The sequence below is a fragment of the Cystoisospora suis genome (assembly GCF_002600585.1).
Source record: "Cystoisospora suis strain Wien I chromosome Unknown contig_4383, whole genome shotgun sequence".
Taxonomy (NCBI): Eukaryota; Apicomplexa; class Conoidasida; order Eucoccidiorida; family Sarcocystidae; genus Cystoisospora; species Cystoisospora suis.
This window is the reverse complement of record NW_027157175.1, coordinates 17,731-44,060: the sequence shown is the minus strand read 5'-3', so window position 1 is coordinate 44,060 and position 26,330 is coordinate 17,731. Positions and strand designations below refer to the sequence as shown.

The 26,330-nt window shown below is 52.7% G+C and overlaps 5 protein-coding genes across 5 annotated transcripts; 2 read left to right on the top strand and 3 right to left on the bottom strand.

The window, feature by feature from the left end:
• Positions 1–71: 71 nt before the first annotated feature.
• Positions 72–9,644, bottom strand: CSUI_008034 (ste kinase; the record flags this gene model as incomplete). The annotated part of the gene is made up of 1 exon (XM_068068173.1): positions 72–9,644. A coding segment is annotated over exon 1 (7,926 nt), but the record flags the coding sequence as incomplete, so codon positions are not given.
• Positions 9,645–11,644: 2,000 nt separating this feature from the next.
• CSUI_008033 (leucine rich repeat family protein) lies at positions 11,645–13,226 on the top strand (the record flags this gene model as incomplete). The annotated part of the gene is made up of 6 exons (XM_068068172.1): positions 11,645–12,101; positions 12,206–12,599; positions 12,695–12,761; positions 12,849–12,901; positions 12,989–13,062; positions 13,168–13,226. Coding segments are annotated over exons 1-6 (1,062 nt in total), but the record flags the coding sequence as incomplete, so codon positions are not given.
• On the bottom strand, positions 13,217–15,571 carry CSUI_008032 (uncharacterized protein; the record flags this gene model as incomplete). Its single annotated transcript, XM_068068171.1, has 4 exons — positions 13,217–13,306; positions 14,877–15,121; positions 15,180–15,482; positions 15,566–15,571. 4 exons carry the CDS (start codon positions 15,569–15,571, stop codon positions 13,276–13,278), a joined length of 585 nt encoding a protein of 194 aa, XP_067919856.1. The 3' UTR covers positions 13,217–13,275.
• A 1,236-nt stretch (positions 15,572–16,807) lies between these two features.
• On the top strand, positions 16,808–20,745 carry CSUI_008031 (zinc ccch type domain protein). The gene is made up of 3 exons (XM_068068170.1): positions 16,808–17,559; positions 17,694–18,213; positions 18,317–20,745. Exons 2-3 carry the CDS (start codon positions 17,945–17,947, stop codon positions 20,127–20,129), a joined length of 2,082 nt encoding a protein of 693 aa, XP_067919855.1. The 5' UTR covers positions 16,808–17,559; positions 17,694–17,944; the 3' UTR covers positions 20,130–20,745.
• Positions 20,746–21,580: 835 nt separating this feature from the next.
• On the bottom strand, positions 21,581–24,318 carry CSUI_008030 (uncharacterized protein). The gene is made up of 3 exons (XM_068068169.1): positions 22,790–24,318; positions 22,342–22,587; positions 21,581–22,000 (listed from the first exon to the last, which is right to left on the bottom strand). The coding sequence occupies exons 1-3, from the start codon at positions 23,531–23,533 to the stop codon at positions 21,830–21,832; spliced, it is 1,161 nt and encodes a 386-aa protein (XP_067919854.1). The 5' UTR covers positions 23,534–24,318; the 3' UTR covers positions 21,581–21,829.
• Between the last annotated feature and the right edge of the window lie 2,012 nt (positions 24,319–26,330).

Here is a 26,330-nt window from a genome sequence, read left to right as displayed (position 1 = left end):
TTCATAGATAGATAGATTAGATAGATAGATAGATAGATAGATAGAGAGTTTCTTTTCTTACTGCATGAGATTTGCAATGATGGGTTCAGGTAGAGGCCCAGCAGATGCATATAGGTCTCTAAGAGATCCCCCTGGGAGTAGTTCCATGGAGAGAACAAGGTAACATGGAGGCCATTGAAAGGCTTCATACATTTTGACAATATTTTCATGTTGGCATTTCTCTAGAAACTGTACTTCTTTCATGACCTGATTGAGATATTTCCACCGTGCTTGTTTCGAACTGTTCATGAGGTGAGGAGGCTGATCAGCTCCCCCACCTCCATGATGATGCTGATGTGGATTTCCGCTCTCTTGGAGTTGTAAGGCAGCATCGAGATCGATTATTTTCAGTGCGACTTGGTCTTCTTCATACTCATCTTCTTCTTCATCTTCATCTTCATCTTCTTCACCTTCTCGTTTCTCTTTATTAGGCGACTCCTTCTCATCTGTCAAGAGACTTGTTTTTTCTTTTCCTCCTTGTGAGCTTGAAGCTCTCTCTACTAGGGGAGGTTCCTGGGGGCTAGGATGTGGAGGATGCGTAGGAGATGAAGTCGGGTGGTGAGAACAAGAGGCCCGCTGAGAGTTCGATTGTTGTTGCTTCGCAGAAGAGGAAGAAGAAACACGCCGAGAGAAAGGGCGTGTGAAGAAAGAAGCTGCCGTGGATGGAGCGGTAGAAGAAGAAGTCGGAGAAGAAGATAATTTCTCTCCTGTAGACGAGGATTCTTCGAGTTTCTCTTCTTTCTTCTCTTTTCCTTTTTGAGTCTTCAGGGAAGGATCTTCTTTCGATAAAGACGACGAGGTCTTTGAAGAAGAAGAAGAAGAAGCAAGGCGATTCCCTGCTGTCGTTGTTGTTGTATTCGAGGAAGACTTTCTATAACGTTTACACCTAAAGACAGCTCCATGAGCTCCTTTGCCTACGACATCTTGGACGACGTAAAAGGTAGAGGGAGATGAAGCAAGAGGCTTTCCTGTTAAATGAAGATCGAAGAGGGTTGGCGTTGTTGTCGTAGTGATGGTTTGTGAAAGATGACGCTGATGCTCCGAACCTCCGGGATCCTCCTTAGAATGAGGATGAGGGCCCTGCTGACTTAGACAAGGGGGAGGAGAAGAAGACGACGATGAGGGGGATGAGAGATGAAATCCAAGAGATCCACCTAGCTCTACCCACTCTCTTAGTTTCTCTTCAACGACAATATATGGAACAACAGATGAAGAAGTCTTCTGATTCTGAGAAGAAGCAACCGCATCTCCATCGTTCCTGAGAGAAGATGAGAAAGAAGAAGAAGAAGAAAAGGATGAAGAAGAAGAGAGAAGAGACTCGACAGCATTTGCATATCTTCGTATATCTGAGGACGTCGGAGCGTAGGAGGCAAGCCAATAAGCAGGAATAGAGAGAGGGCCATAGCCATTATGAAGTTCTGTTCCCGATGGGAAGCACTGAATTAAGCGATTAACGCATGCAATGACAGCTGCATGATGAAGGGCTTGAGGATCGTCAACTTTCCTATTATGATGATGATGAGATTTCTTTGTCTCACGACTACTAGGCGGGGGGTGAGGTTGCCCGCCTGTCTTGTCTCCTTCTCCAAGACGTAACGGTTGGTCTTGACGGCCTAGTTGTTCCTTATCTATCTCGGTACAAGAATGTTCATGCTGACCGTGATGATAAAGAGAAGGGAGATTCTTATCATGGAGAAGAAGAAGGTCTTCTTTCTTCTGCCTGACAAGTTGTTCGTTTTCATATGTCGAATCGACCATCACTTCATCTCCTCTCTGTTGTTCTGTAGATCCCTTCTGTTTTTCTTCTTGATCACGACGGTGTACAGATGCATGAGGAAACAGAGCCCCTCTCTCATGACACTCTGGGTCTTCATCTCCTAAAGACTTATCTTGCCTTCTCCCTTCCGACACCTGAGGAATGAGAGATGACTGTTCTCTACAGGAGGGGGCGAGTTGCTGTTGGTATGACTCACGAGGCGATAGCTTACATACACCCCCCCCCATGGGAGGATTCTGAGGAGAGGAAGGAAGAGAAGAAGATGATGAAGAATGAGGTTGATGGTAGCTAGAGATATTATGTGAATGATGATGACCTAGAGAGAAAGACAGATGCTCCACCCCTAGATAAGGACAAGGGGGTGGCTGTTGTCCCTGAGGATAGTAGTGGTATTGGCTGGATGGAGATGTCGGAGAGACCATCGAGGAAGTAATAGGAAGTGAAGAGATTTGTAAGAGATAAGATTGTTGCTCTCGACTCGAGGAAGGAGAGAAAGAAGCTCCTTGATGATAGGAATTATGATAAGGATCGAAAGGATGATTGAAGAAGTACTTACCTCCTCTTGGTGAACCTAAGACATTCTCTTCAAGGATCAATGACGAAGAAGAAGAAGATGAAGAGGAAATCTGATGTTGAAGCAAATCATACACCCTAGGAACTCCTCCTCGGCCGTCTCCCTCTCCTGTATTCTGTTCTCCCTTTAGAAGATCTCGAACAACTCCACCTATCATCTGCTTCTCTAGGGAACTACCATCATTCTCACCATTCCTATGGGTCTCTTGGTTCTGACCCTTCTTCTGCTTCTGCTTCTGATTCTCACCTTCTTGATGCGGCTGCTGTAGATCTTTAGATCCTACATACATCATGTCAGGATGAGGACACTGAAAGCTATGAGGTGGATTCTCAGGTAAGTGAGAAATGGAAGGGACAGGAAAGATGAACGAGGTTTGCATCGGATTATGAGGACCAGGGTGTTGTAGAGAGTGTGATAACGAAGAGGTGGGCCGCGACTCATGAAGGGAACGAGGAGAGGAGGAGGGAGTATGATAATAAGTAGACGGATAAGATATTCTCGACTCTTTCATTGGTGGACTGGCTTGAGGTGTACATACATCTCCATTCTTCTTCCCAGCAGCAGCTGTCTGGAGTAGGTCTTGTTGGTTACGATCGCATGGTGGAAAAACGACTGAAGTCACAGAAGAGGAACAAGAAGAAGAAGAAGAGACAGCAGCGTCTTTCGACACTGGCAAGAATGAAGAGGAAGAAGACGAGTGAAAGGTAGGAAGAGGGGGGACGACATAACAACGTCTTGGGGAAGGTAAGGAAGAAGAAGAAGAAGAGGATGGACATATGGACGAAGATGAGGAGAATGATGAAGATGGAAGAAAAGGGAGAGGAGAAGAAGAAGAATGTGGAGCAACAACAGGAGGATGATGAGGAGGAGACTGATGAAGGTGTTGAAGAAGGCGAGGAGAAGAAGAAAAGCACAAGCCTGTTTGTTCGTCGAAATAGGCGAGAGGCCGAGATAGAGCGTTACTGTGGGTGGTGTGTCCTTGAGGAATATTCCCTCCGCTTGTGACGTGAAGGAAGGATGAGGAAGACGAGGACGAGGAGACTGATGGTTGAGAATCGGCCTCTGGTCGAGAAGGAAGAGAAGATGAAAGAAGAGAAGAACCACCCGATGAAACGACCGGATTTATATGTGTCTTCAGTCCCTCCTTAGGTATAAGAAGAGGAACTCTCCCTTGTTGTGTCCGTGGTTCCAAGGATGATGATGAGGATGATGAGGATGATGATGGCGCGCTGCCGATCCCTCCGCCCTCTTGTCTCCCTGAAGAAGGAGAAAAAGAAGAAGAAACCGTCTTACTAGCCCCTTCCTGTGTCTCGTTCAGTGGGGGTTCTTCTCGTCTTCTCTCTCTTCGTCCTTCTCTAAGATGATCAGAGACATTAGGTGTATGTCTACCTAAAGAGTCCAAACTCCCTCGATCCTTCGGGCCATCACAGGTATCACCCCAACGTGTCGAATCATGAGCTAGCTCTTGAAAAGGTACATGAAATGAAGGATCACAAGACGGTATGAAACCTTCTCCCCCGAGACATGTTCCTTTACCTAGGTTCTGTTTGCCCTCACCCCTCATAATCTTCTGACACTCTTCATCATTATCATGATGATGCTCTTTTCTTCTTGACTCCTCCTCTTGTGTCGTCTTCTTTGTTGAAAGATCTCTTCTCACTTCTTCCTCCGAATGTGATAAACCATCTACATGACTTGACGTGTTGAGTATCTCGCGACGACCGTCATCTTCGACGCTTCTATGTACAGACAGAAAGACCGCCTCTTCTTCTCCTTCTCCAGAAGACCAAGAGGAGGCAAACGACTCTTTTCCTCTCCCCCTTGTGGCACGAGGAGCCAATAAATGTCCTTCGCCATGTACCTCTCCATTTGCTTTATCTCCTGACACAACAACGACTTCTTCTTTAGCGGCATTGATCGCTCCTTGAACGAACAAGCTAACTTCCCCTGATGAACATTCAGATAAGAAAGTCTCGACTCGTTCACATGTTGACTTCCTCTCAAACAGCTTTCTTCGGGGTGTAAGCGAACTCACTGGATTTCCTTCTTCTTCTTCTACCTCTCTTTCCTTCTTTGTTTCTGACCGTACCAACCCATCCTCTACTTCTACTACTACTCCTCCTCCATCGTCGCCTTGGCTTTTCTTATGAACGACTTCTTCTCTATCTTCCCGCGTCCAACCTCCTGTAATCGGCGGTTCTCCTATGGTCTGGTGACCAAGTGTCACATGGTGACTAAGATCTGCAACTGTAGTCGACACGATATGGCTGTTGTTCTCCTTCTTCTCCCCCGGGTGATATCTGCCATGATGTTGCAGTAGCAGTCCATTCAGTTGTTGTTCTTCTTCTCCCCCTTCTCCTCCGGCATTTCCTTCTATGAGAGAAGACAAAAGGCTACTCTGATCTGAACCAGGAGGGGGTTGGTGGAGAGAAGGAAGATGAGGAAGTTCACGAGGGTCACCATGATGAACGAACGAAGGAGAGAAGAAAGCCGACGTCGTCGTCATAATAGGAAAGGCAGGAGTACTACTACTACTATGATGACGAAGAGCAGAAGCCAAATCCCCTCCATCTGCTGTAGCTGTTTTTTCACGTGACGATGGTGGTAATAGAGATATAACACTTTCTATGCTCTCAAAGCTTTCATGACGTCCTCCATCTCCGGATGCTGATGATATCGAATCATCATGACGCTGTACATACACCAGACGATCATCCGCTTGAACTAACGAGTAAGATGATGCTGATGGTGCGGCGGCGGCGGCCCCTCGACTGCTGCTACTGCTACTACTCCTACTCCTACTCATATCAGAAGACTGCTCTGGTTTAGCTTGGCTTGAAGAGGGAGAGGTCTTGAGAGCGGATGACAGGGGATCATCCTGAGATACAGTACATACACCTGAATGGAGGTCTGTTCCTATCTCTCTCAAAAATGGAGTGCGACCTTCTTCAACAGCTGGGCCATCACTCTTTCCTCCTTGGTGTGAAAGTGGAGGTCCTACTATATCCTTTGTAGGGCTCTGAGGAGAAGAAGAAGATGCTGAAGACCGGGAAGAAGAGGAATCACATGAGACGCAATATTCCTCCGAAAGATGTTCTCGCTTCTGTTCCTCACGGTCTGTGAGAGGAAGTGAAGAATTAAGAGATCTCGACGGTGAAGATCTATTATCATATGTCCCGGGAGTAGTAGAAGGACCAGGGAGTCGTAAAGACGAGCCCGAGAAGGAAGAACTCCGTGTAATGACACCACGGTCACAATAGTGACGATCGAAGGAGGATGAGAGAGGGGGGTGATGAAGGCGATGGCAACCCACATTCTGTTGTGAATCGATGTATAAAGCTGTCGACTGCACTGAACGAACTGAAGAGGAACCTTGTCCTTCTCCTTCCTTTCTTGTTTCTCCTTCACTATAGCCACCATCCTTCTTCGTCATTACAGGGAGATGTTCTTGAGGCATCATCATGCGGCCAAGAGGTAGAGGTGCCAGAGACGGACGGAGAGATGCGTCTCGACGTATTTTACTTAGGGTGAAAGAGGTCTCCTTATAAGACCGCTCCGCCCTTCCTGCTGACAGCATGCATGGAGTAGATGTTTTCATCGTGTCCGGAGGTTGGTATGTAAGAGACGATTGACGCTGGGAAGAAGACCTCTCATCTTCTCCTTCCTTCTCTTCGCACGCTGAAGAAAGAGGTACTATACGTGCTTCTTCTTCCTGAGACCCTCTGATGAAATCTGAAGAGACGCTCGGAGGGAGAGTGTGGGGTGAGACGCCATTCGTCCCATCTACCATGATGACCCTATTGTCGACAGTTCCTTCTCCTTCTCCCTCTCCTTTTTTTATGAAGACTCCTTCCCTTTCATCTTCTTTCGTCACCCTCGTCATCTTCATAGGGGATGCTGTTGTTGTCGAGGTATCTGGAGGATGATGTGAAGAGGTGGTCAGGGGGGTCGTGGCATTATAAGAAGACCCGGTGAAGCGCGGAGGAGGAGAAGAAGAAGAGGAAGAGCGGAAAGACGAAAGAGAGATTCTCTGACTTCCCACTGTCGAAGGAGTGACTGTCGTGTGCTCTTGTTCACGGTCATCAGGTTGTTGTATCTCTGAGAAACGACTGGAGTGGGTAGATGATCCTGATGGCGGGGGGGGTGAAGCTGAAGTAGCTAGACCTCTATCATCACCTGTCACACCCCTGCTATGACTGTAGCTATGATAGCTTTGATTCCTCTTATCTAATAGATCTCTTCCGTTGTCAGATCTTGAAGAAGAATAAGAGGAAGAAGAAGAAGAAAAACTCCCAGGAGTGGAATGGATGCTCGTGCTTCTACCAAGGGAAGGAGAAGGATAGACCACAAGAGCAGGAGAAGTCGAAAGAGAAGAATAGGGTATACTTGTATTAGTAGAGGGAGGAAGAGGAGGAAGAAAGAGAGGTCTCTTTGATCGAAGAGTAGGTGTGTGAGATGTCCTCTCTTCCTGTATATCACCCCGGCCCTTTCTACATGCAGATAAGGCTGTCTGCGGTGCGTCCACTTGAAAAGGAAGATGATGAGGGAGATGTCCCGAAGACAGAGATTCAGAGAGACTTCGGACTGTTCCAAGAGAATATTCCTCATGATGATGAAGATGCCCTACAGGTCCTGTTGACGAGTTGGAGAAGAAAGAAGATGACATTTCATGCAGTTCTCCTTTGGTATTACGGGGAAACGGAGATCGTCTGTTATCTGTGATGCCAGGAGGGGAGACACCACCACTCCCGTCGTATGAACTTCTTCTATCAGCACTCGATTTGAGCGTTAGACACTGAGAGGGACGTTGCTGGAATTCCTGAGCGGAAGATAGGGAGACTAACGGGTTTCTTAACTGTCCTTGGTGGCTTTGAGGAGAACCCGAGAAATGCAAGCCAGGAAGACACGGAGAAGACGAAGAAGAAGTCACATAGTAACCTCCTGAATCCTTATCATCCTTTAACAACGAGGAAGAAGAAGAATGAGGAACATCTGAAAAAGTTGTTGAAGTAAGGAAGGGCCTTACTTCTTTTCCGCTATGTCCTTCGTTCCCGGAGTAAATGATACACGGTGAGATCTGAGGTGCACTACTCGGGGAATCATCGGCGTTGCCGTAAGAAGTAAGAGCGTCCTTTGAGATACCATTACTTTGACTTGGCGTATGGCGATGCCCCGCCCTCCCCCTCTCAAGAGACTTCCCTTCCGATGAAGTGTCATAAACTACGCCCAAGGCTTGTGGGTGGGGAGCATGCGTCAATCCTGATACACTTTGGGAAGTGACGAAAGAAGATGCGGGAGAACCGAGTCGAGAGACGGGGGGACATACTTGAGAGGTGCGACTACGAAGAAAGCATGATGGATGGAGAGATGCCGACGGTGATGATGAAGGTGGTGCTTTCGCGGGAGTCTCTGCATGGTAGTAAGAAGCATTCACCTGGCTTGCCGCCGTCTCCTTCCGTACTGTATTCGTAGGATGAGATTCCAAGACAAAACTCGAGACCATCTCCGGTGTCATGACAGGAGGTGCATGGACCGATGGAGAAGGAGAATAAAATCGAGGGGTTCCTCCTTCTCCTCCCCCTCCTTCGTCATGTTCGCTGGCAATCATGATGGAAACATTGAGAGAGTGGGCAGATGGACATACGAATGTGTGAGAGGAAATGCACCAAGGATGCTATACTAGCTATGCCTTTGTGAAGGTAATGAGGAATACGGAAGAAAACCCAGACATCTCTCTCGACCTCCTTACTCCACCTGATACCCAAGTACCATACAACGTTGCCTGAGAGATGGAGACCAAACCGTCAAATCACTTCGCCTTCTTCCCTCCTTCGAAGGGGCGCCCTCCCACCGAATAAGACTCATGCTTGCATGAAAAAGTCGACGCTACTCGGGTTCTACGGAAGAAACAGAAGCATACACGAAGGCGATGTCTTCGATGCGATCCGCAGTGTCCTTCGTATACTACAAGACAGTAGCCATTATTCCGACGACATATCGCAGCGTTGAAGCACGGGCATGCCAAAGGTCCTTAGAACCAGTGTGAAAGCAGTAGTAAACAGTTTGCCGAGAACGAAGGAACGTCTCTGACAAAAAAGAAAAAAAGCCCTTGTTCTTCTCCAACGCAACACCGATTGTGAGCAAGAGAAACGATGGGAACCTTGCACCAGCAAAGAGTCATGAATGCGCATACCATGGAATCGCTGTCAGCGAGAAGTTGAGCCGAACTGAAAAAATTGCTTCAGACACAGGCTGCGATCAAGCGGCTTCATTCTGACGTCATAAAGCATCAGAGCGCTGCCGAGGGAGGCAGGGAAGATTCATGCGGGACCTACACCACACCCGAGCCACCAGGGGAATGACAAGACCAGGGCTGGCATCATGACAACCCAAGAGAAACGGGAACGCGATTCCGGAGAGGATGATGCAGATATCCTACCGTCCGTCATGGAGGCTACACTTTAGAAAAAGTTGCCGGTGTAACGTTTCCGCCGGCGGAAAAACTGTAGGCACCCTGAGCACCGCACCAACTGCAAAAAGCTTGGACCGGAGACAAACACCTTGCAAAAAAGTACGAATTTTGCTCGCAGACGCGGTCCTTATAGAATGCAGGTTGGCCGGCCAGACAGGAAGTAGACGCGTGTAGTCTCTCCGGGCCGAAAAGAAAAGTGGAGTAAGGTCTCGAAGTGTGTGTCTGCTTACACTCCAATGAAGGCCGCTGTGCGGGCTCGTCCGCTGACCGTACGGGAACGGAGAATAGTACAAACCACCTGCGACTCACTCAATGAGCTGGACTGATGGATGCGAGTGCAGACTAGTCAACTTGCTCATAAAACCAAAACTCGACGCAGAGAAAAAAAAGAGTCCACGGGTCACAGAACCGACGAGCAACGTATGGAGTCGCTTGGTGAAAGACCACAAGGGAGAGCGAGAGCCCCCGGGGTGGAAAAGCCAAGGAGCCGTGGCCAAATCATAGCGAACCTCGGAGAAAAGACAAGAGATGGGAAAAAAAGTTGAGAGAGCTCATCCTGGCAAGGTTCTCCCCGTACCTTATCTGACTCTTCGACTTTACTACAGGCCATGAAAGGTCCGCCCTGGGTGCGCCTCAGGAGGTGGAGGTCCTTGGCTGTTCTTGGAATAAAGTAGTTTGGACCGGATTCCAGTCGGGACTGAGAAGGAGGACGGAGGCGTTCTGCGACAACCAGATGTACGTCGACGATAAGCCTAGAAGACACACCACCGCCAGATGCCCTCACGACAACCGGAAGAAGAAAAGCCACAGCTTTGACTGGACATGCGAAGTGCGCGCGTGCTAAAAACCGTTAAGCAACTTCCCTGAAATCGGATTCAGTCATCCGACTGTCAGTCCATTTTGCCGACGGTTCAGACACGTAGACGGTGTTTCAGCTGCCGCATCACTCTCCTGGACTTTGCGCTGCTGCCTAGTTTCCCCGTGAAAGGTCGTCTTAAGGTATTGATTGATTACGGAGGTAGCGCTGGGCATCGGCTAGCGCCGACAACGGCGTATCCCAAATTGCTCCGGTTAGTGTCACTCTTACACCTTCATCAGGGGCGCAGGGAGTAATGTTCGTTCCGCTAAAGTTTCACGTGACAAAGGACAGGCGCAAGCTAAACGTAAGGAGAACTTCTCTTTTCTGCTCAACCTCTGTCCGGGCGGACTCCTACCAAGCTGCGAACGGGCGCACCCTGACTGGCAACTCGAACCGCCCCCGCTCGCTCGCTGTCCCAGACTTCGGTTTGTAGTTGCGCGATGCTGCTACAAGTCACTCAAGGAGACGGCAATGGCATACTTCCTGAAAGAGATTGTAAACTGCTGTCGCTGAGCTGTGATTTCCGCCGGCTGTCCGCTGAGTTCCAAAGACTCGTGCTGATTCGGCAGCCAAGTGCCCATCTCCGGCACTACGTGGACAGGTAAAGGAAACGCCTTCCGCCACTAAGGAAAAAAGTAGGCTAAACGTTCTTGGCCTTTGTGATGAGTTCTGGCGTGCACTTGAGAGAAACGCCACTTGGAGCGCGCCCCAGTCTTGTGTCTGCCACTCCCCTCTTGCAAAGGGGTCGACGCTACATGCACACACGGGGTAGCACGGCTGTTCTGGCAGTGGTCAGGGGCAGTCTCCTGCGTGGCCTACCACTTCCTGAAGAAAAATATTCGTTCGCTGCAAGAGAGCTCGTGTAATGGCCTCTCCGCCCGGGCTCTCATACTATGCTCCTATACCTTGCCGTGGCTCCGGCCGGACTAACACTGCACTGAGGTCGCCTGCGCCTCAGCTGCCTGGCCTGTCCGACAGGACTGCCAAAACAGAAACGTAGTGATCAGCGTTTAGCGTACAAGGAGGTGCTTTAAGCAATCTGTCTGCCAGCGGCCTGGCGCCGATGCTACCGGTTTGTCTTGTACTTTCCGGCACACTCCGCCGATACAGACACAGAAGCAAGCGGCAGTCGGGCTTGTGAAACTCATATAGAAGCATCATTTCCTCAGCAGCTGGAGAAGGATCGATTCACTATCTGAGAAGGCACCACCCAGTCGTCTCTTGTGACCTTAGACGGAAATCCCTGCATCCTGGTGACTTCGGGCCCTGGCGCTCTCAGGGGCAAGCAGACAAAGTGGCAGCGCGGTCAGCTGCTCATAAAGGTCACGGTGCGGACAAAGGTTGACGGAGCTTTGATGGGGGTCCCCACGAGTACTGCGTGACATGAGTACAGCGGGCCCATACATCTCATTGCAGATTTGCCCATCTCCTCACACAACCTTCTATAAGCACCAGTCCGCGAGGCTTGTGCGCGTTGTAGCCAGTGTGTGCAGTCCTGCTGCTTTTGTGTGCTCGCAGATATCCACGTAGGCTAAAGCGGGATGACTGCTGCNNAGCCGCGAGTTACTACTACTTACCTGACCTGAATGCGGAAGCTTTCTTCCGACACATAGCCCTAGGCAACGCAAAAGCGGCCTCGGAGTGCCATGGCAGTTCAGGTTGCTTGCAATCGATTCAGCGTGGGAGAAAGCCAGTCCCAAAGGGTACCTTTCGCAAGGGGGCCCCACGATCGGTACTGTTTTGGGGGGGAAGTGCTGGAATGGAGAGCGCTGTAGTTTCTGGGGCCTTGATCAGTGCGAGAGATAGCTTTTTCCTCCTGCAGTTGGACGCCTCTTGGCAAAGCAAAACTTGAAAGTGTTCAATGCTTTCAGTGAGAGCTTCACACTCTCGATGGAAATCGCGAACCTGCCCTGAGGAAAGCAGTTACCACGCGGGTCCAACCAGTTCCGCCCGAAACACCTCAAAATGGGCGAGAAAACGTGGAGCGAAAGTGTCCCCAAACCATGGATAAAAAGTAACTACGGTCTCCGCTTCTCTCCTGCTGCCAGCTTGGGTCACGGAGCACCTTCAGTTGCGAAGGGACTGTCAATCGCATCTCAGCACCGGGTCTCCTCGAAGCTCTGCCAGCTGAAGCAAAGAGATGGCATTTGTCCCCTTACAAAGGAAGAAATACAGAAAATATGGAAGCAAGCAGCTCGGATTCAGCCTGTCGAGATGGCACATATCGACAGTCTCTCGAGCTTTATGAACCAATGTACCAAACACCTCGAGATGCTTCCTGGGACTCTCCAAGAAAAAGCGGTCTCCAAGGCATCCACCAAAAAAGAGGCGTCACACCTACACGGCGTCTCTCGACTGGCCGAAACAGCCACAGCAAAGAGTATTTGTCAAGAAATCAATCCAGAATTTTCACAAAAAACCTGGCCGCCTGAGGTTAGACAAGCACACGCACTGGACACACGAGCCCGGCGTCGCTAGCGTCAGAATACTCTTGTAATCCTTTTTTAGTCTCCACGCTCTCTTCGTTGCAGGCACGCCCCTGTTCTGATGACGGAGCTTCTACGAACGACGACGGTGCAGCTTCCGACGTATCCGAGGACGAATGTTTGCCTAACGAATGCTACGACGACAAGAACCTTGCGTTTCTGATGCAAGATCTTCGGACCGTGCACAACAGAGAATACTACTTCACGGAGAAGTCTGATGCAGCGACTAAAAGACTGCAAAAAGTCACGGGTCTCAACCTCAGTGATCACAACTGGATCACCCCGCAAGTCCTGACTGAGCTCCTGGCATCCTGTCCTAACATCTCAACTTTGAAACTGGCAAGATGCCAAGTCGACGAGTCATTGGCTAGTGTTATTGGCAGTTGTTACAAGTAGGTGGACACCAAAAACGTAGACTCCGGCCCATCAGGTCGACGGTTTATGTCTATGGAACAGTTCTGGTCGCGTGTTGGTTCAATTGCTCCAGGATCTCTACGCTGGATCTCAGTCACACAAAAGAACTCAGCTCACTTGTCTTCCTTCAAAACTTAGAGGTAGGGGGCCTGGGCTACGAAGGGGAGAAAACTGACTTGTATCTGTCCGGAAAACAGAAACCGCACCTCGTCCTTGTGCTCCCTCAGGCCTTGAAGGTTCTACGTCTCTCGGGCTGCCGGACTGCTGTCACCGATCCAATGTAAGGCTCGTGCCCGCGGAGGCTCCTAGGAAAGGTGCCCTCTCACGGAATACCGCGTCGAAGGTGGCAGTTACGCTTTCCGTACAGGGTGGGATGCATTACCTCCTCACCGGGACTTGAAGTCTTGCATTTGAGCGGGTGTAGCCAGCTCACAAACGAAGGTACGGAGTGAATCCGCAGAAGTAAAGAAGCCGGGACCAACAGCAAGGAATCTTCGTGTGCCTCAGTAGATTCTAGTTCGTCCGGCGTCCAAAGATATGTTTCAGGTCTCTATGTCTTGGGCCGCTACTTGGAGAACCTCCGGGAAGTAGACTTTTCGGACTGCAGGAGCATTGGGGACCAGGTACGGCGATTCGGGAAGCACATTGGAGACCTTAGTGGCGTGGCACGCCGTCCCGGGAGAGCCTGTACATCAAGTATTTGAGCGAAAACATATTTGCGCCCAGGGTCTGGCGTCGATATGCTTTGGAAATCCGGGAATCGAATACCTCGACATATCTAGGTGCGGAGCCGGTTTGACCGACGAAGGTGTGGCAATTGCTGTGGAAGTGCTTCCGAGGCTCAAACACGTACGTCAGTGCCAAGTACATCTCCTTTCACCGCTTTGCTCAGCTTCAAATGTTTAACCACGTATATGGTTCCTATAGCGCGTGTGTCCTTATTAGCGGGCTAAAGCACCCGCCAAGCCTTCTAGAATTGGCCTGCTTCTCTCAGTTCGACCGCATTTGTCTGCAGCCATAGGAACCTGCCCCGCTGTGGTACCGTTGCTGACAGTTCATTTTCCGGTGCCCAGAAACTGTCCGATGACTCCCCTGGCGGCAGCTGTCCGGTCTGGGTCCCCCTCCTGCTGTGTGGGTTTCTGATCCATGATGACACCAGCTGGACAGTAGCGGAAACTCTCAAATCGGGCACAACTTGATGATAAAGCTGAGCCGCAACTGTAAATACCTTCAATACGTCGCGGTAACGTGCAGTCAAAACCTTAACGATGAGGCAATTTTGTCTCTGGTGAAGAACCAAAGCTGCAGCCGGCTAGAGGCCGTGGACTTCCGAGGTACGCCAGAGGGAGCCCAAGAAACAGCTCGCCAGCTTAGATGCCTAAGAAAAACCTCAAGCGGAGAGGCGCGTACCACCTATTCTGTCGCCGTCTCCATGTGCAGGAAGCCGTCTGCCCAGCATACTCGCGATAGAAATTCTTCTCAGGTCATCTCCCTCGCTGAAGGCGCTTGACCTAGAGGGTGTCTCTAGCCTCAGCCGTGAGGATTTCGAAAAGCTCCGGCGCGAAAACCCGGGAGTTTCCATACGAGGCTATCCGAGTGTAAGGCAGATGAAAGGTATCCCGACTTTTCGAGTACTCCCAACTGGGAAGCCTAATGGCAAGCGGAGGTGAAAGACTCCGGCCCAATCCGGACCAGTCGGTGGTAAACTTATATTACAAGGACGACTAGTAGAGAGATACCGCCCAGGATACGGATCTGGTAGCAGATCTTTATTCTTCTGCCCCAGTACGTCACAGCGCCAGAACGGCGGCCGTTCGGAGCCACACTCAGAAGGTCCATCAAATGGCAAGGAAGTATCCCTTGGTGGGGCGAGAGCGAAAAGATTCATGCAGTGGTACTCTTAGCACCAGCAGGTTCTTGCGAAGGATTTGTGAGCATGGCACGTTACCAGTCAATCTCCGATTGGTGCTTTACTCTTGTCGCCACACTCCAGGCAGTTTTCGAGCGACACAGCACTCAACTGGGAGTGTGAAGTACACGGAGATTTTCTTATTCCTGTGGAGGAATTTCTTCAAGAGGAGCCTCAAAAGCTTCTTCTCCTTCCGTGTGCGGCTGGCTCTCAGCCCCCTCGGCCATAGGTGGCTGACCCGCCCCATAGCTCGCTGCTGCTGCGGCACTTGGTTCACACAAATGTCTTCTGTAATTTGCAGATTTATAGGGCATGACGCTATCTTGAAAAGAACTCTGATGCTTACGCTGCGGAATACACGAAGCCAGGTCCCATTGTGTTCGCGCAGAGTCTGTCCACTGGGGGGACATGGTACCGAGCTACAGATGGCAACAGTCTAGAGTTTCTTACTTTCTTGCTGCTCAGAAGAGGCCGCTGGTGCCGTCCCTGGTTGGAGCGGGATGCGACAATCGTCCGAAGACACTTCTGTCGAGGGAAGAGCTTACCGCCTGCCGCTCCGGCAGCCACATTGTTGATTAGAATGAATGGTATCTGCGCAAGTTGTCTGAAATACACGGCCGGCCTGAGGTAGACGGGCTCTCCTCTTTACCTTCTTTCCTTCACCCAGAGCCATACCGGCGCCCGGCACTTGGAATGACTGGACGTTCCCGGCAGGGCCATTAGAGAAAATCACGCCGGAGGGTGGCACACCCGCTGGTACGTAGGAAGCGGCAGGTACGGTCAACGGCTGAACTGATACGGCAGGAGCGGCCGCCGGCACCTGCGCTGTTTCTTCCCTGGGCTCTGTTGGCAGCTCCTGGTCTTCCTCTATTGGCTCGTCCTCTAGCCCGCGTTCGGGGTACTCAGGAGTTACATCTTGGCACACGACTGCGGTCGAAATCGCTAGGACGACCTGCAACAGCACTAGTCCGCGCATTGTGAGTTTCGGAAGAAAAAGACGATGGGGCGGAAACAGGTCGGTGAAAATAACGCAACATACATCGGAAATCTGGACCGCCCGGGAGACTTGTTCTGGTGTAACGACGCTCGACCACGTCCGGCACCCGTTACCCGGACGCGTACACAAGCCGGTAAAATGGATCTTCGGCCGCGCTCTGCCTCTGGCAGGCCCGGGTGAAGGAGGCCTCCTCCAAAACAGTGTGGCGACGGATGGTCATACGGATTTATTTCGTGAACCGGCCCCGACTGTTATTGCCCGCGCTTCCCACCTCGTGGCCCGTGTTTTCGGGCCGCCCGGGCTGGGAGCGTGAATCTTTCCCCGTACACCAGTAGAAATCCGGCAATGCGAAGGACCGGGTCCACCCCGGTTCCTTCACACCTCCGCGGTTTCATTCGCATCAGAAGGGGAAGCGGCTGCTCATCGAAAACCGTCCTACGGCGCCACCGTCTACTCTACAGTTCTGTCACTGGCTAGAGCCTGGTTAACAATGCAAGTCTTCCATCAGGTCCGAACGTGACCGCGGCTCAGCTTATCTGCTGCAGTTCTGGTTTCTTCTCAACGTCGCGGATCTGCTGTTTAGATGCGGCCCTCCGTCGTAAGCGACAGGAGCTTTGCGCTGTGAAATGCTGGCTCCAGAACCAGGCACGTCAGTCCTGACAGAAATGCAGAAGCGGAGCAGGTGTAGCAGCTTGGGGTCGCGCTCCACTAGGGTGTTCGTTCCCGTAATGTGCACCAATGTCCCCCTTGTGAGACAGCAGTGCTAGGCAGACCCTGGGTACGACACCATGGTAGAGGGCCCAACTGACAGGCTTAACGGTAGCTTTTGTGGCCCGTCATCGTCTTACTGAAAGCAAACCGAACATAGCTAACTGAAGAAATGACCAGCTACGCGCCGGCGCCTCATCGGAGGGCCGCTGCTTCACACCCAACTAGTCTAACGCCATTGAGTTGCAAAGGCAGAGGGCCCCGTGCCCCAACCTTGGCCCACGCGGGGTGCTGACCCGCGCGCGGAGCGACGGGTCTTGAGCAGTCGCATAAAGTTGACTTGCCTGTGTGGCCTCGGCAGAAGGCACACATTGTATGCAGCTTGCCGTTCCGCCCGGGATCGTGTGCGGTCGTCGAGGGTGCTGCGAATGCCATGTCGTCGAAAATCCCGCTGAATGACAGACCGGCCCCGCTCGCGCAAAAGCCGAACCGCATCTTCAGCGGCGCAGTGGCATTTGGAGTCAAACATCTGCAGCCCCTTGCCTGGTTGCGGCTGATCTCCATCATTTCAATGTCTCTGTTGGGACGGCCATCCGAGCTCATGTCAGTGGACTCACACCATCTTCAGTTTCAGTAATATACTTGTCAAGGGAACCTCAGAGGGTTTCAGTGTGCACTGACGTCACATTCTGCAGCCACATTGAAGGTATTCACGTTGTGCTGCTCCCTATTCTCAGGGCTGTAGTGTCTGGTTTTCCCAAGCAAATTTGTGTTGGGCATGTGAGCGGGTGCCGACTTGCTTCAGGGCAGCAGCAATTACGGTGGTCATCTTTTTGCAATAGTGTTTGCCGTCTGTCTCGAAGAATTTAGCTTTGTAGGGGGCTCCCCTGTAACAGCGAAACGTTGATTGTCCGAACCGTGAATCACTTGGACCTTATCGTCTTCTGCTTTCCAGGTGTTGGCTACTTTGATCCGCTGCTTCCATGCGTTTTTCCTTTTCTATCGCTGTCCAACTAAGGATTTTTCCACTTGCATGGAACGCGTTTTTTCCCTTTGCACATGCCACGGAGAACCATGTCCACGCCGTTGCATACAGAACCTCGCTCCGAAGCAGCACCTGCGCCTTCCATCTGCTTTCGAGCCGACTGACACCTAGAAAGGTTGTTTGAAACGAGTGGAGAAAAGCTGCGACTCGCGTAAACTTCCGTCCTGTCTGAGTTTCACTTGGGTTACAGAAATCGCAGTCATTTGACAGGTCAACCTCTGCCCGAGCAGATTCAGCTCAGCCCAAAGGTCGAAATTACCAACGCGAGAGTCGGACAAAGTAAGACTGCTAGGTCAGCAACCGGCTGCAGGGCTTGAGAGAAAGATGCGCAAGCCCAACCGCGCAAAAAAGCGTCCCTTTCACACCGTAGATCTCGACACATCCTCGGACTGTGTCTGTCGCTGCGCACACAGGTCCCCCCTTGGCCAACACCTTGCTGACAAGGATTCGGGCATCAGATCACGAGTTTTCTACAGCAAGTGTCTCTACCAACTGTGAAAGCCTAGTTGTTTAGGGGAGCTAAAAGACCTCCATAACTCACCTCAGTCGCCTGAAGGCCAGCACGATCACCAGCGTCCCTGGACTGAGAGTCGGCGGGCCCCTGCTGCATCCTTTCCGAAGGAGTGCACCGGTCTGTGAAAATTTCCTCCACATCAGATCCAAGATGCAGTCCCAGCAAGCGCTGCTCAACGTCATCTCTCGAGCTGGCGTTCCACCCCCAGCCCCGACCGTGAAGCCGCCGCCGCGGATCCCCCCGCCGCCAGCATCACCGCCAACAACGAGGCACTATACTTTGTCGGAGGTGGAACTGGCGACATTCCGGACACAGCTGTGCGAAAACCACCAGAGAACGCATTGCGCCAACCCAGATGCCTGCCCACACTCGCACTGTCTCACCTGGCAGCGAAGGAACCCATACGAGATAATCTACGAGTAAGTTCTACTCTGTGGTATTGCATGACATGTGATGGTCTTCTTCCGGGCCAGATGGGGCTGCAACGCCATACTCCCTGATGCGACTCTCTCTGTCTTGCAGCCCCCACCTCTGCCCTGGGATCGAGTTCAGGCGATCCAACAGCAAGATGAGCCTCATTCGTCACTGCACGAGGGGCAGAAGCTGCACGTTCGCCCACTCGAAAGAAGAAGAGCTCTATCACCCTCTGATGTATAAAACAAAAATCTGTACTGTGTTTCCAAATTGTGATCGTCACTATTGTCCTTTCGCGCACTCGATCGACGAGATCCGGCATCCGTACGCTAATCCCATCATTCAATCCATATGGGGGCCTACGGACAACAGCACCTCCAACGGCATGTACCGATGGGTTGGCTCTCCCATGTCTCCCTTGTCGAACAACGTCCCCGATATGTCATTGCAACACCAAGCTACGCCAACTGCGTTCCTCAGTCCTGCTCAGCAGCTTGCTGCAGCAACCCCTGGCAGTTCAGCTGAGCGCACACCACAGCCAATGCGTGTGCTAGACCCTGCATTGCCCAGCAAACGACATCCTTTCACGCCGAAACAGCAGAGTAAAAAGAACTCCGGAAGCGCTGAGACTGGTGCAGGGCAGTCGCTCTTGGGCCAGCCGTCGTCCCCTTTAAGGATCAGCCGACCAGGCAGGGAACGCCGCGCCAGAAAGAAGGAAGACGCGTTGCAGCCGAACAGCGACTTTCAGGAGTTGCTGGATAGTGACACCCTCCGTCAAGCTCTCATCATGGGACTGGCGCAGCAGCTGATCGGTCCCCAAGTAAGCCAGCTGTCGGTTGATCAAATCATCATTGTGTTGGATCTTGCAGTAAAGCTCGCTGTCAGCCTCCAACCAACGAGCCAGCAGGACTTGCACGAACAGGTTACAACTGCGACGCTTCCTGTTGTCGACTCCAGCTCGCCGTCCGTTGCTTCACCAGGTGTTTTCGGGGGACATCCAGCAGACGACATCTTCGGAGACACCACAGCGCCATCCGACTCCAGCTCAACATACAGGCAAGCGTTGCAGGACTGCGAAGGCTACCCTACGGCAACACAGGCGCTCATTGCCCAGCTGCGGAAGCTAACATTAGCAGACTCGTGCGATAGCCAGGTCGCTGCCGCGTCACCGATGTCGTTAGACGAGGCCGAGACCGCCAGTCTCAGCATCCTTAGAGGCAACAGTGGCGGGTGGAGCACAAGCACCTCTCCGCTGGTGGGAGACTTCTCCTCTCGATCTTCAGCCCTCCATACTGCGAAGCGCGAAGATTATCTGCACGGTGAGGTGCTACCGACACAAGCGGATTCGTTCTCCGGCACAGCTGGGCCACAACAAAACACAAGGAACTGTGACGACACCGGGCGTCCGGAGCATAGGATCTGCAGGGGCAACTATGAACTTGCAGACCAAATCCGAGCACGTCTTGCAGGTGTTTTTCCTGAGGCGGGGTGTCAGTCGGCCGCCGACCCGGAGGGCGGCTGCACACTGCCTACGAAGGGGACGCAACCTGACTGGGCTCCCCCTCGCGCCTCGACTGGCGTTCAGATGTTCGCGTTACCTCCAGCAGCTGAGGCGACACACAAAGGCTCCCTGGACGGTGGACGAAGGCCGACAGATGACACCTTTTCTCCGCAGACAACAACCTGTTCCCCTAGCCCCTTTGCCGGCCAGGTCTGCTCTCCACAATCCAGGACAGCGGCAGCCACTCCGGCCCCCCCGCCCGCATTTCCCCCGTCTTTCTCTTCTCTCGACAACATGAAGCAGGCTTTCCATGAGATACAGCAGAAGGTTCGAGCCGAGACACAGAATACAAAACATCCAGCAAACAGTCTTCAGAAACCAGGTTTCGATTCGGCCCGCACGGCTCAACCCTGGATCTGAGACCACTTCAATTCCGGCTAGAAAAAGTGCCCCCATCCCGAAGGTGCTCTATGAAATGCCGCTGGTACCCAGGAGTTCGAGTTCAGGACGAGCTGCCTTTTTTTCTCGACCACCCTGTTTTTGTTTTTGTCAATCCAGCACCAATGCTCTTGGTAGTTGGCGTCACACGTCTGGCTACCTAAGCGCCGCACTTCAACGCAGTGTTCGCATTGAAATGTCACGAGGCAGGTCTGCTGAACTTCTGCCTGCTAGAATCGTCCGTGCGACATCTAAGTAGTTGAACAATGGCCAGCCACCACGCTGGCATACATGTACGTGCGACGGGACTGCATGAACGCATACGTGCCTCGCACCCGTACTTAATATATTTGTAAGCCGGGCCAAATCACGTTATGTGAACAAGAGCTAGTGGAGCTCGCGCAGCCCGATAATGCGTTACGGAGAGTGGTCTGTCGATGTGGTTAGCACCGTGTAGCCCCTTCGACAAGCCGCGCCCACAGGTCGTTTATTGCATGGTTGAGTAACACAGACCAGGTCGGAAGGGCTTAGTTTGGCGTTCAGTTGGTACAACTTTTGGCCCATTACTAATAACATTCATGTATTGTCAATTCAGCTCCGTTTTTTCTTCCTTGACGGTGCAATCCCTGTAGTAGACCCTTCTCGCCTTCACAGGCGATCCTTTTTTGTGGTTGTTGTTCGCATTCGAGTGAACGTTTAGAGCGAAGGGGCATGCGAAGGCGGCCTTCTCTTCTCATTTTGGGACGACGTTACCGAGGCGTAGTGCGACTTTCCCCACACAGAGTTCAGAGACCCCAATGCGCACTAGGACTCCCATCCGGCAATTGCGGGGTCATCTATGAAAACGTGTACAGGTTTACTCGTTTTCGTGTCCGCTCTCCGACGTTACCACAGCTTCAGACACGTTTCGACCGAGGGCGCACATCCACCGGATTTCCCTCGAGAACACTGATTACAGAGTCGGCGCATTACTCTGACTTCTTCAAGCCACTTTGAGACGGAAACTTGTACGAAGAGATGACCACCTCTACGCCATCGCTGCGCAGCGAACGGCATCTAACTGTCATGAAACCACGTTGCACGACCGCATAGCGGACCGTGTACCGAGTGCCTTGACTTTGTCGTCGCTGCAGCTTGCAAAACTCGTATCGCCGGCCACCTACACTAAATAACGGCCTACCGCATCCTTCCTGAAGACAGAGCTTCGATAGACCCCATCCGCAGGCCTCGCCGCACCTCAGCCAGGGGAAGCGTGGAAGCGCTGCAGGCCGCTCAATGCTCACCATGATCTTACACAGGAGAGTGGCCCAGAAGTTTGCGTCGCGCGAGTGACATCCAACACGGAAATCGCTTCACTGTTTCAAGGACAACCGCAACTGAGCTCCACCGACGGCCCTTTGTGAAGACCCACGAAGCAAACGGCATCAGCCAATGCGTAGCAACACCTTTGGCCACTTGCTTTTTTACCGGAAACGGACCACGCTCTGTTACATGTGTGGGATAGCGGCGTAGGGGAGAGCGGGGAAACACTTTCCACCAAGCCGAAAAATACACGGTGACCGTGGTCACACCAGGGATCTAGGTATGGCGTACACGCGTGACCGCGACAGTGGAACTCACACTGAGTCCTTTGAGCAGTTGGTGTAGGACCGGAAGGTGTGGAGGCGACACACCAAGTCTGGTCAGTGTTTTGCCGGCGCGAAGCTGACAGACGTACCAAAATTATTGGCAACAGCAACAAACTCTGACGGCTCCATTGTAGGCACATCCAACTTGGTGGTGTTGTCTGCTACAACAGCCAGCATATCAGCATTCGCCTTCGTGATCGGCGCCTCTACACCCAAGGTGGAGACCTGCGCGCAACACAAAGAGAATCAGGTTACCCACCTGGCGTCGTCAGGATCGTGCAGTGGCCGCGCTGACACACTGCTTGCAACCGACCGTCGCGACGAAGACGATCAGGCAACTCCAGATTGACTGCAAACATGTTCGATGTTGGAAATCATCACCGGTAGCCCGACGGTCACGATAAACCGAGTGAAAGTGCCTGCCCTCACACCGTCACTGCGGTGAACAGTCCGGAGAAGTCGGCCGCCTACTTCGATACGTCACTGAACCACAAGAAGCGCTTATGCGACAAGAAAGCCACATCCAACTGCCGATTAACTGCCTAAGACGAGATACTAAGACGCACCCTGAGAGTGACGTAAGCCGCTACCATTCTCCCGCCAGAGACCGTGCTTGTGGGAAGGTATCTCTCTGGTGAACGACCTACTTTCTTCTGCGACAGCATAACCACTTTCACTTTCGGCGGAGGTTGGAGGGCTGCTGCGGGTAGCAGCACCAGCGACCCTTCCCAAGCGTCCATCTGCTTCAAAAAAGAAGCCCAGCCTTCGTAGAACTTTTTCCGATCCGCGACAAAGCTGCTTTGCATGTCCTTCTGAAATCAGCCACACAGCGCAGACGAAGACAATACTCCTGGTCTCCTAGGTGTCAGAGCACTTACTGGATATGAACATGGCTCTGTGTGAAAAATTGTATGCAGCTGGCGCAGCGGACCATATACACGCAGCTCGCTCAGCTTGGTCCTAGTGTCAACGGATGGCCATCCGACCAAGCAACTCTGGGGTAACCGCTCGTACCTCTAGGCCGGTGCAGAGCATCTCGACTCCACCCTTCTTCTGGAACTTGAAATCACCAACCTCCTTCGAGGGCCTGATGTACGCAAGGACTCCTGGGCCCTTCAGGGGCTCCTTGCTCCACTTCATGAAAAGAGAACCGCCTTGATCCGTATTGTAGATAAGGTAGACTCCCTCGCCGAGTTCTGTCGATGTTTCCCCGGCCTCCGGCGGCGGCCCGATGCAAGCTTCGGCCGGGGGCGGCGGGCTCCCCGCAGCAGACCCGGTGAACAGTTTGGGCTGACTCTTGGCCGCCCGCTTTTTGACCTGTGCCGGAGCCCGTTTTCGCGTAGCTATTTTCGGTCGTGCTGCCTTTTCCCCATCCTGCAGGGGCTGAGATTCCTCGGGCGGCTGTTCCTCTTCCTCCTCGCCTCCCTCTATATCCTCTCCTGCCAACTGCTCTTCACCTTCCTCAGGCGCGCCTACGTCTGCAAGAGTAGGTTCAGTCACTAGTTCTTCCTCGTCGAGTCTGAGGCCGGACATTGCTGGCCGGCAGCAACAACAGACGCACGGCAGGCAGTAATAGCATCCTGGACAAGGAGGGCCACAATTGCAGCAACCTGGACAACACCCACACTTCCCACAACAATCGTAGCAACCTGAGCAGCAAGTACACACATCTTTGCAGGCCGGAAAGCACCACAGAGTTGTTCCAGTCGGGGCCTGAAGGGCCTCGTCGTCCCGGCCTGCCTTCGCCCTGGCGGCCATGGCGATTCTGTCAGCAAGCAAACAAAGATACTCTTAGTAGGGTGTGGATTCAAAGTGGCGCTCCTCGAAACCGTAACAAGACTTCATTCGACGGCGCTCCCAGCAGCCAATGCTAGCCACGAGATTTGCGGCGTTGGCGTGCCCGGCGAAAGTCAGGCGTGAGGCGATACAGCTGGGGAAGTCAACAATTGTGAAAAAACGGCTGTTGCCACAAATAAAGTGCGTCGCGGCAGAAAAACATGAAGGGGAACAAAGCAGGATGTTTGTTGTTGCGGCTTGCCGGCTGCGCCGCGGAACACTATGCCCGTGCGGATGGCAACCGCGAGCCGTGGGCCGGGCCTGGCTGGAGTGTCAGCTGANNAGCTGAGAAAAAAAAAAAAAACCTCCCGTGGTGGCCGGTCTTGCCGGCGGCACACTACACACAGCAAATTACAACAGCCCCGGACAATTGCTTCTCGAGAAGCTGTTTCAGGGAAGCTCATTGCTGTTGGTGCGGGCATCTCGTTTCGGCGAAAGGAGGCTCCGAAGGCGAGCGCGTGGCGGCCCCCCATAGGCAGTGTAAGCCACCAGCGCCGGCGCGCCTCAGCTGCGATACGAACTCCGGTGATTCCTTGGGGCTTTCGGTAGAGGCCGCTCTTTCGTATACCCATACGCAGAGGACGGGAGAAAGGGCAGAGGCCGCACAGGATTTGTTCACACCGTCGACGCAGATAGACCGCCTTGCTTAGCCTTCGTTGTGTGGCTGAGGTTGTCCGTGTACCACTCCAGGCGAGGTCCCGCCCCTTCGGCGGCTAAAAGTGATAGCGGTGAAAAGGTGATACTGCCCGCTAAGTGTCGGCGAGAGTAAAGGCAACCGGTTTGTGCTAGCGAGCAGCGTGCGTACTGCGAATCTCGACCTCGCGTGTTTTATGCTGGCCGCCAGCCAGCCAGCCAAGTGATTGCTGACTTCGTACCGAAAAGCAAAGACCTCCCGGAGCGAGTACTCAGCTTTCTTTCGAGGCCCCAAACGTGTAAAGGGCCCCCGGGTCCACCGCGGTGGCTCTACCGCCTGCATGGTGACTGCAGGGTAAGAAAGTGCGCTCTTCCCGTGCAGTAATGATTGAGTCACCCGCCACTCTTGTACGTCGTAACAGTCTGCTCTGCTTGTATCCCCGCGCGCGACCGCGAGTTCGCCGGCGAAACGGGTCCGAGCGTCACCACCATCACGTGCGCGGCCCCTGAGTCCTTGGCCCTGGAAGAGGTCCAAAGACTGACGCTCGGCCGTATAGCGGCGCGACCTCATTACTGGAGATCATCTACGTGTTTTTTCCACTTGCTGCTTACCTCGTACTCAGCTACAGCTAGTTACACGAACACTGGACGAGTCCCACTGGGGGCACGACAAGTAAGCCTGTCCTCCATCAGGAAAGAATTCTGAAGTATACTGCCTTGAGGGTTCAACAAGTAACCTTAGACGAATGAACTGTGACCGCGTGGGACTCGCATCAGAGGAAGGTCGCGTCCGTCAGGTACGTATACTTCCGGGCACTGACGCGACGGTGTTTCAACAAAGTTGCAAGGAGGCGAGTTCGCGGACCGAGCCCAATACAACAGATGCTCCCACCACGTTCCAAGATTCTTTCCGTACGAACGATGCTGGGGAGTCTTTGAATATCGGACGTCGTGGTTCAACGTCGCGCGCATGCCAGCTTGTTTTTCGAGAGCTAGTAGTCCGTGAGGCAGTGCTGGCGACGATGTGAGAAGTCTGCTCTTTGTTCAGTACGACGGACAGCACGCGCATGATGAGTTAATCGCAGTTCAAGACGCATTGCGTCAAGAACCTTCAAATTCCGGAGACGCTTGGCGGTCATCCCAAGCCATCAGCAGTTCTGAGGCCAGTTTAGCGCCACCAATGGAAACGTGGTACACGCAATGTGTCGGATGAGTCCGCGGGCGTGAGCTAGCCTTTTGCCGTACCCAGACACGACCGTCACCCGTGTCAGACAACACGGACCGGAAAAGTGTTTCCCTGAGCAGGGAGCGCTTTCACGGCGAAGGCGATGGGAAAAAGGGCTTGACGCGTACGGGCCACACAGGTGCGCGAGCTGCTAAGCCACTTCGCCATCCCGCTACCCGATTCTCCTCCAGGAGGCGAAAACAGAACCGAAATAGCCTCCGGAGCGACGTTCTCCGCCCAGCGGAGCGGATTGCTTCTATTTCTCGTCGCATTAGATAGACAGGCCAAAGGCTAGGCTGCCAGCCTTCGTAGCGGGGCCGCGGTGCCGCTGATCCTAAACGTCGGGCGAACACAGTTGCTTTATGGTCGCCGTCTCAAGCCGAGGTGAGGTACGACTGTGCAGAGATGGAAACCGCTTCGCAGCAGCCTGAGGTTCTACTTTTTTTATCCCCCCTAGCCGTGAAAGGACGAAGATGTAGACTGCAGGGGAAGGGGAAGTTAGAGTGAAGCTGTAGTCACCCGGGGGCAAGGCGTACCTACGTCCAGCCTCGTCGGCTGGTGCTTCGGTTTTGTTGGTATTTTCGAATACGTAGTTCGTTATATTCCTTTGTAGTACTGTGCTGACCTTCATCCATACATATTAAGCTTTGGTGTTATGCCTGAAGGAGAAGCGGAGGTCCTACACAGGGCTGGTACCTACAGGCGCTCGGCAGTGCAAGGGTAAATTTGAAGAGCTGTGGGGCCTTAGCATGGACGGTCATCGCGAGATACTGGCGGGGTACGCGGCGCTTTGGAACCTTCCCGTAGCCGGCCATCACGTCGGGGCCGAGAAGGCGAACAAGATGGCGTCCCCAGCTTGAA

Coding starts and splice junctions, on each gene's coding strand:
- CSUI_008031 (XM_068068170.1), top strand. CDS start 17,945: ATGCAGTCCCAGCAAGCGCTGCTCAACGTCATCTCTCGAGCTGGCGTT. Junction 18,214..18,316: donor CCATACGAGATAATCTACGA/GTAAGTTCTACT, acceptor TCTGTCTTGCAG/CCCCCACCTCTGCCCTGGGA.
- CSUI_008030 (XM_068068169.1), bottom strand. CDS start 23,533: ATGGCCGCCAGGGCGAAGGCAGGCCGGGACGACGAGGCCCTTCAGGCC. Junction 22,588..22,789: donor TGCTCTGCACCGGCCTAGAG/GTACGAGCGGTT, acceptor GGCTGATTTCAG/AAGGACATGCAAAGCAGCTT. Junction 22,001..22,341: donor CGGCTTACGTCACTCTCAGG/GTGCGTCTTAGT, acceptor TGTTGCGCGCAG/GTCTCCACCTTGGGTGTAGA.